General features: G+C 39.3%; 1 protein-coding gene across 1 annotated transcript in view; it reads left to right on the top strand.

Moving 5' to 3' along the window:
- Positions 1-2,538: 2,538 nt before the first annotated feature.
- IMPA1 (inositol(myo)-1(or 4)-monophosphatase 1) overlaps positions 2,539-15,396 on the top strand; it is a 28,782-nt gene continuing 15,924 nt past the window's right edge. Inside the window, exons 1-6 of the mRNA XM_008580729.1 lie at positions 2,539-2,610; positions 5,604-5,669; positions 6,066-6,199; positions 7,980-8,084; positions 11,502-11,547; positions 14,087-14,195. Coding sequence (XP_008578951.1) covers positions 5,607-5,669; positions 6,066-6,199; positions 7,980-8,084; positions 11,502-11,547; positions 14,087-14,195 — 457 coding nt within the window. The 5' untranslated portion in view covers positions 2,539-2,610; positions 5,604-5,606. The remainder of the gene's footprint in view (positions 2,611-5,603; positions 5,670-6,065; positions 6,200-7,979; positions 8,085-11,501; positions 11,548-14,086; positions 14,196-15,396) is intronic.

Here is a 15,396-nt window from a genome sequence, read left to right on the forward strand (position 1 = left end):
CAGACTTCCTCTGTGTACAGTCAGGTATCTAGGAAGTTTCTGAAGGTTTGCTGAAAAATCAACTGACAAGATTAATAAGGGAAAAAAGGCATAATTTATTTAATCATAGTTTTATGTGACACAAGAGCCTTCAGAATAAAGACCCAAAGATATGAGGGCACTTCAAAAAGTTCATGGAAATATTCATATTTTAATTCTATTTTGAGAATTCCAATTTTATGCTTAGGTTCTATGAAGCAGAGACAGCCATGTACAAATGTGATCAGATAAAAAAAAGTATGTTATAATGCTAATAGACTGAGTGGGGAAACTCAACAAGGCCTGGCTGTTCAGATTCTTCTTGGCCTCTCTGTGCAGCATTCCTTCCTCCCAGGTATGGAGCAAGACCCCTTCTGGAATGGGGGTCTAATGACCTACAATCACACAAGGTAGGGCAGAGAATTTCTTTATGGCCAGCTCCAAGACAGAAAAGCAGGGGGGAAGATTAGAGAATAATTAGTGTTTTTATGATAATTAGAATAATTAGTAGTCTTTACTAATAATATAGTCTTTATGGGTCGCTTTGGGGAAAAGGGGTTCTGGTTTCTATGACCCACCTTAGGGAAGAAGGATTCTAGTTTCTGTAGCTTGCCTCAGGGGAGAATGAAGCTGAAAGACAAGAAGGCAGAAGAAACTCAGAGGAAAACTTTGCTTTTGAGGCTGCTGCTTAGGTGTTCACTTTGCATTATCCTCTTCTGAGCCCCAAGAGGGAGTCAGGTGGCAGGCAAGGATATCAAAGGCCTCTTAGAAGAGACTCATCATTAAGGAAGGATGGAACAGTGATGACCAGGACACCATACCAAGGAAAGATTTTGTCCCGGCACAGTGTGTGACTGAGGTGGGAACCTGTCCTCTCACCCTCAGCCTCAGTTGTAACCACCTTGGCACAGCAGATGTTCTTTGGGATTGGAAACAATGGCTGCAGATGTGACTGTAGCTTTAAATACTGCCCCCTTGGAAACGCAAGCACAATGTGTCATGTACTGAGGTCTCTGCAGCCATCTGAACTACTTTCACAGAGGTCCTTTGGATTGTGTGGGGCCAGTTTGCAACACTGCCACAAACAGATCTGACCACTAGACTTCCCTGTGTACTGGCAGTTTTTTTCATTTCACTTTCAGTACGGTATTTGGAAGCAGAGCGGCCTCTTTGGACTGAAAAAAAAAATGAGTTACCTAAGAACAATTGTGAAGTAGCAGCCGAGGCCTCTTGAAAAAAACTGACTTCTTGCTCATTTGATGTAGCTTGAAATGTTTTTAATATTTGATCTTTTATCTGTCTTATTTCAAATTGCTTACATAATTTTAGCAGCTTTGCCAAGTCACTGGTGCAATTCATTTATAAAAGGTTTAAAGATGATTCTTATGACATGTCTGCTAAAGCCTGGAAAATTTTATTTGGTTACAAGTCAACACGTGTCGGCGTGTAGTTGGCAAGATTTTTATTTTAAGATGATTGACAATGAAGAATGAAAAAGCTAGTTTCTAAAGGCTTTTTTCAAATCAAGAAAATAAAAGTATCATTTGATAGACAAACAGAGGTATCCCAATCAGAAACCTAAGACATCATTCTTTTGGAGAATAAAGACAAGTTCTGGCTGTTTGTGAGGTTTGAGAATTGGATCCACAGTTCACATCATTCATCTTTAAGACGTGGTTCATTTGTAACACATTGGTGAGAACATCTTGTCTTTTGATTAAACTAAGGGAAACAATCTCTTCACAAGCAAGAAGCAAAATAACCCACTTTTCTTGTCTTGTTTGTGTCTAGGACATCTTATATCTGTGAATGTTTTTTGCATTATGATGATATATTTACCATGTTGCCACACCTTTCAAGAAGAGGAAACATTCTAAGACCTGTAGACTAGCCTTTGTACCTCGTATAATGCAACCTAGCCTCAGTTTCCCCATCCGTATGATGAAGCTAATCCTGCCTTCCTCGTAGAACTATTGCCACATTTAAGTTATTTTACTTAAATAATGCATATAAATATAATGCATATAAAATATAATGCATATAAAAACCCAATTGCCTGATGCATGCAAAGTGTTCAATAATAGCATCTAAATGAATTATCGAGAATAGGGGCAGTTCGTTCTGGTTATCGATTAAACAACAACAACAACAAAATCCAGTATAGGTTTAGCAAATAAAAGTTACACAACTGGAGTCATATCTCTAATTCGTTTTGTCAAAATGATAGTATGGAATAAAGGAGAGAAAAGGAGAAAGAGAAATAAGAAAACATGAACAATGGAAGACGAAAGAAGGGACGGGAAAATAACGAGGAAAGGAATTTTTTTTTAATTTCGAAAAGAAAGGACAAGCAGGAGAAAAGAAGTTAGCAGAACCCGCGCTGAGAAGGCGGAGAGGCAAGGCAGAAGCCTCCCGGGGGCGCGCCTCGGGACGGGGCTCCAGCAGCGGGGCGGGGCCGGGCAGCCACGCCCCCATCTGGGACAGGACTTAAGGAGGCGGGACTTCCTTTCCGGCGCATCCCCTCTTTCCCCGGAAAAGCTGAGCAGCGGACGACGCCGGGTGCACAGCGAGCAGGACGCCATCCAATCCGAGGTGAGACCCGTGTTACTCCCGCGATCCCTGGACACCCTCTAGCGGGTTTGGTGGGCGCTGCGGGGCTGGGCGGCGCGGAGCGGCCCCTCTCCGGCCGTGGCCGGCGTGGGAGGTCGCGGTCAGCGGTGCTGGGGGTGGCGCCTGGGGGCGGAGGCCGCAGCTGGAGCGACCTCTCTGCCCGGCGGTGCTACCCAGAGCCGCCGCCGAGTGTCACTGGCAACGGTCCAGACGTTGGTGTAGAGGTTTCACCCACGCGATCTCACTGACCCCTTGGGCAGCTTATGTAGAATAATTGCCCCTTGTCATTATACCGACTCCGAAGAAGCTCAGAAAGACCTGGCACATTCCCGGGGTCACGTAGTCACCGTGTAAGTGATGATGTAGCGCTGCTCGGGACAGGTGACAGAGAGGATGGTGATATGGCTCCCACTACCGGGAAGGCTGTGACCAGGACAGAAACAGTTGGAAACGTTTCAGGTTTTTATGACTTTGGGGTAATGAAATTGAATAAAATATGGCCCCTTTCCATAAAGAAATGCACTCAAACTTGAGAAAATATGGCTTGCACACAAATGGCTAAGGTGCAAGAAAGACATTGCTGGGTGTCCTAAGAGGGATATACGAAGTTTTATGGACTCTTCCAGGCAAAGGCTTCCTCTGAGCTTCTTGCATTTCAGGCTAGGACATTCCCAGTTCCCTCCTAGGGAATGTCATTCAGACTCAGGACCTCAGTTGCTGCATATTCCAGTTACTTACATATTTATATTTACAGGCCATACCTCTCCTCTGAACTCGGAATCCATATAAGTTAGCCGTCTAATTAATGTCTCCTTTTGATTTCACAAAGACCCCTCATCCTCTGCTAATTAAACTCTTGAATTCTCAACTTCCTACCCAAATCCCAAATTTGACTCTTTTTTGTAGCTCCCTGTTTTGGTAGATGTCATCATTATCCATTCAGTTGCCAAAGTGGGGAATCTGAGCATTGTTGAACCCTTCCTCTCCCTCATATTCCATGTCCAATCTATTACAAAATCCCCCCAATTTTATCTCCCCAAACAGATTACTCTTGATTCTCTCAACTTCTCTGCTTAGAAAACCGCCCTCCCCAGGTTTCAGCCAACCAATGGTCTCCTCTGAACTACTGCATCCTGAATCTAAATCTCCTAATTCGTCCACCCACACTCACTTTCTGCTCTTCCTTCCACCCTCCAATGCATTCTGTTCAATGAAATCATTCCTCATGGCTCTCAAATCATAACCTAATCTGTAAGGCACAGTAAGGGAAGATCTCTACTACCTCCCTAGCCTTACCCTTCGCGTTGCCCTTGATCTCTGAACTGTCACACTTGGGCCTTTCAGTTACTCTTCATGTACCAGGCATCCTGTAGTTGAGTTAGTTAATGCCTATTCACTTATCCTTCACATCTTGGTTTAATCTTTTCCTTTGGGAAACCTAATCAGATGCCTAAATCCTGGTCAAAGTTTCCCTGTTAAATGTTTCTCATTACACTTCTCTTACTTAGCCTTTACTACATTTATGAGTTTGCATGTAGACTGTGATTTTTTTATTAATATTTGACTCCTGTTTTTCCTCATCACGGTGCAGTGTACAGCATATAATATGTGTTTAGCAAGTATCTGTTGAATGATTAAACAAGTAGTGACTTCTGGGTGGAGAATCCCTAGAAGAGAGGGTAGCTTTTGAAATGAGCCTTGAAGACCTGGTAGGAGTCATATCAGTGCTATTAGAAGGTGGTGGTGCGAGGGGCTTGAGCAAAGTTTCTGGCAAGAAAGCAGATGCACTTTGAGAACATCTAGTTCTGTTAAGACTAGTCAAATGGAATGGGAGTAAGAATGAAAAACTAAGCTTGGAAACAATTCCTCAAGAGCTCTTAGAAGCTACTTATATAACTCCAAAAGTGGCCTCACTTTAAAGAGATGTTAAATGATTATGCCAAGAAGAAAATACAACTAGCAGAAACCGGCTGTATCTGTCCTTGCCCTCCCTTTCTCTCCTCTCCCCTTTGCTGTAATGTGAGGACCACGGATAGGGATAATGTGAGCACTGTGTTTAGGGATAAGTGTGTCAGTTATCCTCAGTTATGAAGAAGACAAAATTAGGGTTGCTTTATAAATGATGCCACATTTTCCGAGTCTGACGACTTAAAAAGCTTCACTGTGCAAGGTACAGATTTTAGAGTATGGTGAGTGGTGAGTTATTTTAGTCATCAGAAGTCAGAGGAAAGTTGGACGGTCCAGAACACAAAATTACGTTGTTTTTCACCCCTGTCTGAAATTCAGGAAAATAAATTTTGTTTTTGCTTTTTACTTTATTTTTTTAGTCCTGGGACTTTCTTACCTCAGAATGTTATAATAGAAAGAGCAGGAAAAAAATCTGAATTGAGTTCAAATTCTGACAGTGTCATCTGTCTATATAACTTTGGCCAAATATCTCATCTCTGAGCCTTAAGTTCTTCATTTTTACAATCTTATCTTTTTTAAAGTCTCATATGTAAAGCACCTAACTGCCTAGCATTCAATTAGTATGTGCACCTTTTCCTACTTCCCTTCAAAGCTTTTATTACAGTATTCCCAGTGTTCTTTCTTATTTTTGCCTTATTCTCCACCCAAACATGCACCTATCTCTTAAAATATTTTTTGTCCTTTCTTCTTTATTCCTCAAACTAATGTTTGTTTTGTTTTTCAATGTGATATGATATGGACACTTTGGGAGATGATTTCATAGAATATTTTTTGTTATGAAAATGTTTCTACAATAGAAGTGAAGTAACTTACATAAAAAATGGTTTTTACTGGGAAAACCCATTTTCCCAAATCTTAGAAAAAAAGTTGAACTTTAGAAAAGGGCAGGGGATGAATCATGAAATGAAAGTCTGTTGCTAATTGAAATACTTTTGTGAACTATTCTATAATTAAGACTTTTAGAGAATTGTAACTACTTCGCACTGATAGGTATTAAATATTTTCAGGAGATGGCTGATCCTTGGCAGGAATGCATGGATTATGCAGTAAACTTAGCAAGACAAGCTGGAGAGGTATGAACTAAAATTTTGTCAGCTATAATATGATGGATATAGACAGTGTATGGTTGCGTTGTTAAATAAAACACATATTTTAATTAATCTACATTTGTTTTCATTTTATTAAACACTTTAAATAGAGTGAATACTCCAATTTTATATCATTAAACTTTTTTTGATGTCAGTTGTGAATCTAAAATAGGATAAAGGATTGTATAATTTTGTATATATAATGTCATAACCATTAAAGACTTATTTTATAGACAATCTTGTAAGAAATTTTTAAGAATATCTTTTAAGAATATCATATAAGACAGAGTGAATGTTTTAAACCATTCGTATGTTTCATCTTTTTGTTTGATTTAAAATTACTTGTGCCTTTTCTGTTTTCTTACCAAAAAATCTTTTTAGGTGGTTCGTGAAGCTCTAAAAAATGAAATGAATGTTATGATTAAAAGTTCTCCCGCTGATTTGGTAACTGCTACTGACCAAAAAATTGAAAAAATGCTTATCTCTTCTATAAAGGAAAAGTATCCATCTCACAGGTATTTCTTTTTTTAATTTCATATGATGAAACAAAGCCTAGGTTGGAGTCAATATACTAGGCAATAATTTTGACTCTAGACACAAAACCTGACTTCAGTTAACTTGAACTGAAAAGGAATTTATTTTGAGGGTGTTGGGTAGCTCAGACAAGAACCATGGGAAGAAGGAAGGCATACTGGGGACACAGGAACCATTGCTTAGGATGCCACTGGTGGCCTAACTCCTGACTCTGGTGGTTTTGAATACTTTCTAACCAACCTTATATTTTTACCTTATTAGCTTAAAATTACAAGTCCTGAGCAGGAACATGTGGTTTCTGAGCTTAGATTGTTCGCCCATGCTCACGCTGCCTGGGATCAGGGAAGAGGGAGTATTTGGATTTCTACATGGTGAGAGGAATGTTCGGATGCTGAGATGCTGATGTGACAGATGTCTGCCATAGATAGACGTGATTTAGAAGTTTGATTTTATTCTGTATATTATAAACTTCTGTATATGCTAAAGTGGCAGTAGCTTTAAGGAGTTTGAGAGAAAATCCTAAAGTCAGAGCTCTCTTACAGGCACAGAAATATAGTAGAAACATTGTCATCATTTTAAAGTTTTAGCACTGTCATTCTGCACTTCTTCCTAGTCATGCCATTGGCCATTCCTGGTGTTTTTAGCCATTGAGAAGAAAAAATGTTTAAAGCTGCAGCTACATATACTTATTCCCAATAAAAAAATTTACAGCTAAGAGAAAAAGAGATAAAAGATGATCATGATAATGATTATTAGGACAGCTCATTGTTGAATAAAGGAAAATAAATAAAAAAGAAAATGGGAAAGAAGAAAACCAATGAACTCAGACACTATTTATGGAATTTACCTAAGATTTATTGCATAGCATGTTTTAGGAAAGCATGTACACACAGTAATTTGGTGGGTGATTTGCTTTATCATTGCCTTATTTAATATTCTCTGTATTAGTTATCTATTACTGCAAAGCATATTACCCTAAAAATTTAGAGCTCCAGACAATGAACATTTGTAATCTCACAGTTTCCTGGGGTTGGAAATAAGAGAATAGCTTAGCTGAATGTTTCTGGCCAAAGTCGCTCATGAAGTTAGTCAAACTCTCAGAGCTGTAGTCATCTCAAGGATGAACTGGGGCTCAAGGATTCTTTCATGATTGTTGGCAGGCTTTAGTTCCTCGTGGGTTGCCTGTTGGCAGCTTCCTTCAGTTCCTCGCCATGTTGTCCTTTTCACAGAGCTGCTCACAACATGGCAGCCCGCTTCTCCCAGAGTAGGGAAGGGCCATTTTGTGAGCTAGTCTCCAAAGTTGTACGCTGTCACTTCCACTTTATTGTATTGGTTAGAAACTAGTCACTAAATTCAACTCACACTCAAGGCAAGGGGTAGTAGGCTTTATCTCTTGAAGGGAGGAGTATTAGAGAATGTGTGGACTACTTTTTAAAATAACCACATTTCCTTAATGCTTTCTCATCTGCAGCAAATGCCCTTTTCAGGTGTGTGTCTGTGCACATGTGTGTGCCTTTATGTACTCTGGTATTGCATTAAAAAATTTGAATTCTGTAATTTTTCTTATGACTTTGATTTGGGAGAAATAAAATAAAGCTTTCTTTTACTAGTCTCTATAGGAAGGAAAAAGGAGCAACAATAGAAAAGTAGTGTATAGACATTTGTTAAGTTTTACAATAAAGTCTGTGTAGCTGAAATGTTATGGTTTGAATATTGTTGAAAGCAATGTAAAAATAAGGAGTTTGTCGTTCTTGCTTTTAGTTTCATTGGTGAGGAATCTGTGGCAGCTGGGGAAAAAAGTGTCTTAACAGACAACCCTACATGGATCATTGACCCCATTGATGGAACAACTAACTTCGTACATAGGTATGTTTTTAAAATTTTAATGTAGTTACTGTTATATATAAACTGGATGGACCTTTAGTGCACTCTGTTGAGGAACATATACACTTTAGAGAATTGTGTAATTTGTTTATGCTTCTTTATTCTAAGAAAGTACATATAAAATGTAATAGTAATTAAAATGTAATACAAAGTGTATTGTGCAGACTTTTTATCAGATATGGAGGAGGTGAAGGAATATTTTCTTTTTAAGTCTATTTATTAATATTACTTTTTTTTTTTTTACATTCTGTGATGTTGTTGCAGAACAGTTGGTGGGAGGGGGAAAGGGGAAGGAAATAGGGTGGGAGGCGAAGGAGGAAGGAGGAGGGGCAGGGTTGAGGCCTGTGGCACCCCCTCATTCCTACATGGGAGACCAGGAGGCTTCCAGCCAGCGGTGGCTTGGTCATTGCTGGGCTGGGTGCAGAAGTCAGAGGGGTGTGGCTGAAGCTCTTGCCCCTGCTACCACCCCTGCACAGGTGCCCAGGGCACTTCCTGCAGCAGCTCAGTGGTCATTGCTGGGCCAGCTGTGGGTGTCAGGGGCGTATGGCCAAGGCCCTTGACCCCCAATGCCCCAGCTTGGGAGAGCCTGGCGTGCTTCCTGTGGTGACTCAGTGTCATCGCTGGGCTTGTTGTGGGTGTTGGGGTTGCCTGGCTGAGGCCCTTGGCCCCCTTCCCTCGGGACTGGTTGCAGGTGTCAGGGGGGCATGGCTGAGGCACTCAGCCCTTTCCCCCCCCTTGGCTTGGTAGGCCAGGGGACTTATGGTCCTTCTAGGTTTTATAGGTGTACTTTAGTGATGAGAGACCTTTACTAGTTAATATCAAACTTTGTCTCTGGTCTGTGGGTGTTCAGTTTTTTCTTTCAGTTCTGTGTTGGATTATTTGCTGTTCCTACCACTTAAACTCTGCACTGGAACTAATTTGTTGTCCTTTGCTTACTTCTAAAGTGGGGGAACTTCCTATGGGGACCAGTACTTTAGCTCTGTGGTTGAGCTAAATTGTTGTTTTGCTGCTGATTCCCTGGGGAAGGCTTTTTGTGTAGCTCAGGTTATAATGGTTGACTTTATAGGTACTTTCAGGACTCATGTGATCCAGTACACCTGGATTGTTTAGAAACTCTGGTCTGGGCCTGAGTCTTTTCAGCAAACTGTACCCCCTGCAGTTCTGTATTCCTGACCAGTGTCCACTGGGTGGTACTGTGCTGATTGGGGGGAAGACCAGCTGTCTTTGCTGTGCCCTAGTGTTCTCCTACTGGGACCATCTCCCCTACTGCCTGTGCTTCAACCACTTCCCATGTTACGGGCCATATGCCGATCCCTTGCAATGACTCACTGGCCTCTGAGTGGCTCCTTTTTTTCAGTTTTCAGCCTTGCTCCTGTGTGGGTCTGTGGGAACCTTGTTAGTAGACTTGCTGGCCTGAGGGCCACCAACGCCCTTTCCTCCTCTGCAGCCTCCAAGCAACTCTATCCAAAGGGCACAACTGCAGCTTTTGCCAGCTCTTGTTCAATGTGCACTCACCAGCTCCAGCCTTAAAGCAGCTGGGGCTCAAAATGGTTGGAGAACTTCTTTCTTTCTCTCATTGTGGCTTCTCCCACCTTCATGCACTCCGTAGGTCTCTCCTCCTCTTCCCCTGAGTTCTAGCGGCCCCTGCTTGGCTGTCATTACTTTTTAATAGTTATAAATTGGTTGATTTGTGGGAGAGTGTGATGCTGGGGACTGTCTATTCTGCCAACTTGACCAGAAGCCAGTGAAGGAATATTAATGTTATGGACTTGTCTTGTTGTAAAGTGCCCTGTTCACTACTCCTTTTCTCACGGTTGGACCATATAAAAATGTAAGCTAGCAACATTGCTGCTTTGAGATCAAGAGATCACTATTGGAATGTTCTGTATATAGAATGAGTTCAGTCCAGGAAAGAAAACAGTGTTAAGAAGCTCATGGGTCTCATACAAACAAAAATTGAGCAAATTCATCATCACTAGACTGGCCCTACAAGAAATCCTAAAGGGAGTCCTATATCTGGAGGTAAAAGGACAATACCTACTCTCCTGAAAACATGCAAAAGCATATAACTCACTGGTAGAGCAGTTACACAAAGGAGAGAGAGAAATTATATCTTATCACTACAGATAACCCCTAAACAGCAAAGACAAATAATGTAAGAGGAAGAAGGATACAAAGGATATGTAAAACAATCGTAAAAGTAACAAATGTCAGAAGTAGGGACACATTTTTCAATAACAACCTTAAATGTGAATGGATTAAATTCCCTATTTAAAAGATAAAGACTGGCTGAATAGGTTAAAAACCAAGACCCAACTATATATTGCCTACAAGAAACTCATTTTACCTGTAAAGACACACACAGTCTATTAATGAAGGGATGGATAAAAATATTGCATACAAATGGAAACCAAAAATGAGCAGGAGTGGCTATACTTATATCAGATAAAATAGACTTTAACCCAAAAAGTATAAAAAGAGACAAAGAAGAGTACTATATAATGATAAAGGGATCAATTCAGCAAGAGGATATAATAATTGTAGACACATATGCACACAACATCAGAGCACCCAGACATATAAAGCAAATATTTTTGGATCTAAAGAGAGAGATAGACCTCAATACAATAATAGTTGGGGACTTCAACAGCCCTCTCTCAGCACTGGACAGATCATCTACACAGAAAGTAAAGAAACATTGGGTTCAAATATCATTATAGATCAAATGTACCTAAAAGACTTTTACAGAACATTTCATTCATCGTCTGCAGAATACACATTCTTCTCACCAGCACATGGAACAGTCTCCAGGACAGATCACAAGTTAGGCCACAAGTCAAATCTCAATAAATTTAAAAATATTGAAATTATATCAAGTGTCTTTTCAGACCAGAGCAGAAGAAACCTAGAAATCAAAAACAAGAGAAACTTTGAGTACTATACAAATACATGGAAATTAAACAACATGCTTCTGAATGACCAATGGTTTAAAAAGGAAATTAAGAAAAAAAATTCCTCAAAACAAATGAAAATAGAAAGAAAACATGCCAAAAACTATGATATACTGCAAAAGCAGTACTAAGAGGGAAACTTATAGCAATATGTGCTTGTATCAAAAAAGTAGAAAGATTTCCAATAAATGACATTTTCTGTGAATCCTTTCAGAGATGTATCATGCCTATAGAAGCATCCTATATGTATGTATGTATATATACATACTAACTCCCTCTTCCCTCCTATTTACACAAATGATTGTATACTATACATGTTCTACATGTTTTTTGGAGGAGGAAGGATGAGACAGTTTATATAAAAATTTCATAAGCACTTATATTATGAAAAGATGAATTTTATTGAAAATAAGTTCTATCTTGATAATTTTGTGTTTTTTTTTTTTAGTTTTCCTTTTGTAGCTGTTTCGATTGGCTTTGTTATAAATAAAAAGGTATGTTGTTTTAAATGTATGGTTGATGAAATGCCTTGCTCTTATTTTTTGAGAAAGAATAAATGTGTCTCCATAAAAAAATTCAGATTTTTCTCTATATTCAATTTTTTGTAATTGCATTATTTTGAATATAAGCTACAGGACTGTTAAAATTTTCGCAATAGATTTTAAGTGAAGAAAATCTAATGTTTTCTGAGAAGCAGGAGTTGTAAGGAGAAATACATACAAGTAACTGATATACAGTTAAGTGTGTAATCATCATTATATGTTGTGATAAAGTCAGATATAATACTTGATATGTAATCTAAAATGGTTCATGGAAGAGGTGGGATTTGAGCTAGGAATGTTTAATAGGTGTCAGTGAAGAGACACATTCAAAGACCAGGAAGTGGCAGAGACCAAACATGGTTGGAAAATGCACAGTAAATTCGGAAACTTAAACATAATTGAATACTTATATCTAAAGTCCCATAGAGTAAAAGCCATGCTATTGCATTTTCTTGCTGTTTGGCTATGTGGTTGGCCAAACAGTGAAGGATGTTTACTAATGTCTTACATAATTGTTCTCACTAATATTCAAAAGGAGTTAAGTGAGCATTTAGCATATACGCAGCCCTGGGCTGTGAGTTGTCCCTGACATTGAACTCACAGTTCAGTGCAAAGTTAGATGTATGAACAGATAAAGATACCATAAAAAAAAAAATACTGTGGAAACACAGAAAATGATGTAACTAATTCTGCACAGAGTGGGTTGAAGAAATCTTTATAACAGAAGGGGTCTTAGAAGTTGGTCATGTGAGTTGGCACTTAGTAAAAAAAGAAAAGGAAAGCATTTTAGTCAAAAAGAACAGCTTGGAGAAGTTGATGAACATGATGAGGATGGGGAACAGTGAGATGTTCATCAAAAGTGGCCAGAGCAGAGGTTGGTGAGGTAAGTGAGTTGTGTCCTTATTGTGAGGCATTGTGGCCAGACCATGTGAGAAAATTTAGATTTTTTTTCTAGGGAGTAGGAAACCAGTAGAGGTTTTTAAGTGGAGAGTGACAGAGTATTTCAGCAATGTAGAGATTATACTGGAGAGTGGGAAATTCTGAACTAAGAAGAGGCAGGTGAGAATAACCAAGGAAATTGCAAAAACAAGAAATGTTCTTAAGATAAAATTTGAAGGAGGGGATTCGTGGGGAAGGAATGGGGTGTAATCAGGCAGTGAGTGATTTTGAGCTCTTTGAACAAGGTTTCTGCAAAACTAAGTTCTGAAGCACAGGTTATTACCTGTGATGATGGGTTTGATGCAAGCCAGAATTACGGGGGGTTGTTGAATTTGTGGACTGGTAAGGACCAACCCATAAGAATATGAAGAGCTAAAAGGGGAGTGGAAGTACAAAAAATAGTCTGAAGTACACAAGTTTTCAGGAATAGGCAGAGAAGGTTTTAAATAGTGATGCTGAGTGGACGACACTGAGTAAGCGAGGCAGGAGAAGCAGGAGAGTACTGCCGGGAGTGTGGCGGTACCACACAAGGTATTGAAGAAGTGTTAATGATGGCCAGCAGGCTCCGATCCTTCAGAAAGGGCATTTGGGCAGTAAGAGTTCACTGGTGATCTCCGTGCAGGAGTTTCAGAAGAATGAGTGATCAGGGCAGAGGCCACATTGAAATGTACTAAGAAGAGGTGAGGGGTAATAAAGTCCAGACTACTTTTTGGCAATGAAAAGAAGGTTTTTCAAGTGTCTTAGTCCATTTGCAATGCTATAACAGAGTACCTGAGACAGGGTAATTTATAATGAATAGAAATTTATTTCTCACAGTTCTGGAGGCTGGGAAGTCTAAGATCAAGGCATTGGCAGGTTTGGTGTCTGGTGAGGCCTTTCTCTTCTTCCAAGATGGTGCCTTGCAGGTTGTGTCCAATGAAGGAGACGAAGGCCGGATCCTCACATGGCAGAAGGTGGAAGGGCCAAGAGAGAGAGCCCTTTCCCGAAAGCCCTTTCATTAAGGCATTAAACCCACCCAAAGGGGTGGAGCCCTCATGGCCTAATCACCGCTTAAAGGCATCACCTCCCAGTACCGTTACATTGGCAATTAAATTTCAACCTGAGTTTTGAAGGAAACAGATATTCAAACTATAACATTAAGAAACTTGGTGAGAGGGTGCCAGAAGAGAAATCTGAGAGAAGAGGGATCAGTTGATGGAGAAGTTTTCCAGAGAATATATGGCAGGGTAGGAATTATAACACAGGAGGAAATGTTCACCTTAGAAAACAGGAAAGATCTGTCTTCAGCTGAGGCAGGAGAGAGAGAGGCAAGGTAGATGCTCTTGGTTAAGTCTAGATGTGGATGGGAAGAGATTCAAGGATTTTAGGCCTGATGGACTCTTTCTCTGTTGAGGCTGAAAATTAGCATTTCAAGTATCCCACAGTTTAGCCATTTGAATCATTATTATTAGTTGGTATACCAGATTTTGTTACTTTCTTAGGGCAAGAAAGTATTGATTTAATGACAAAAAATACTCAGGTTTGGTGAAGGAAACTTTTTTTTATTCTGCAGATAGAATTTGGAGTTGTGTACAGTTGTGTGGAAGATAAGATGTATACTGGCAGGAGAGGAAAAGGTGCCTTTTGTAATGGTCAAAAACTACAGGTTTCACAACAAGGAGGTAAGTTTATCCTCCAATTTCTGATATTGATATTGTGATACTGTGATACTATATACTCATATTGTTTTTTAATGTTCATCTATGGAGTTCTCTTAAGTATTACCGATTCATAAATTCTGTTTATTTCCTCCTTACTTTTTTATTTGGCCTTCAGTTTTGAATGTGGTAGCAGAAGCAGGAAAAGCAAACATAATTGAATAAAACATACGCTCAAGCTCAGTGCTGCACTAGGTGATGGGAACAGGAAGACAAATAAGACTGGCTTCCTACCCTTGTGGAGTTCATGTTTTGTTGTTTCAGCTACTGTATTTCAAATTCTTCGTAGAATTCCTCTGATCTGATGCCACTGGACCAATTATTAGACAATTTTTTAAAAAGTCCATTTAAGCTGGGAATCATTAAAAATAATACATACACATTTTTAATTAGCTAGATGATTGACATTTTAAGTCGTCTTTCTTTGTGACAGCTGATTGAAGTTTTGAGTCACTTTTCTAACCACATCTAACATCTTCCACAGTCTGCACTTTCCGATTCTCTTAAGTTCAACAAGAATTTAACGATACTTGCAAAACAGTCTGAGTTCAGAATCTTTCTAGACTTTTACAGTTTTCCCCCTCAGTCAAACACCTAAGTTGAGAGCAGATTTTTAGTTCATTTCCTTTTCATTGAACTCTAAGACTCAAAAGACTGGGCGGTGCTTCCAAGTTTTGAGATGTTAACAAGTGAAAAACTATGCATCTTAGAACTAAAGGAATACGGTAGCTTTCATAGAAACAACTCTTTCCCTTTTTATAATCATTTTTCACTTTACGTAATATTTAATTAAATTAAGTAACTATTAGAAAGTAGCACAACAGTTATAAACATGCTTGGAACAAACACAGCTGGTGAACATATATACCTCAGCTGGTGGGAAGAGGTGAATTGTGGGCAGTGTTGAGTGTGTCCTGAGCTTGTCACAGTGTTTGAGAGGGAAAATGGAAATCTCTGGATAATCTGTCAAATTGGTAAATGGAGATCAGATAAGAGAGCTACTACTTAATTTTAATTTTAGTTTCATTTTAAATCTATACATAAATTTCTTACTGAATTTAATTTCTAACTTCTACTTTCTTTATGTTCAAGATATTTGTTTCCCATTAAAGGTTTCATACATGCAGGCAATTTGGTTATATTCTGCACTTTTGGGGCAATGGTC

The sequence above is a fragment of the Galeopterus variegatus genome, unplaced genomic scaffold (assembly GCF_000696425.1).
Source record: "Galeopterus variegatus unplaced genomic scaffold, G_variegatus-3.0.2 Scaffold2148, whole genome shotgun sequence".
Classification (NCBI taxonomy): domain Eukaryota; kingdom Metazoa; phylum Chordata; class Mammalia; order Dermoptera; family Cynocephalidae; genus Galeopterus; species Galeopterus variegatus.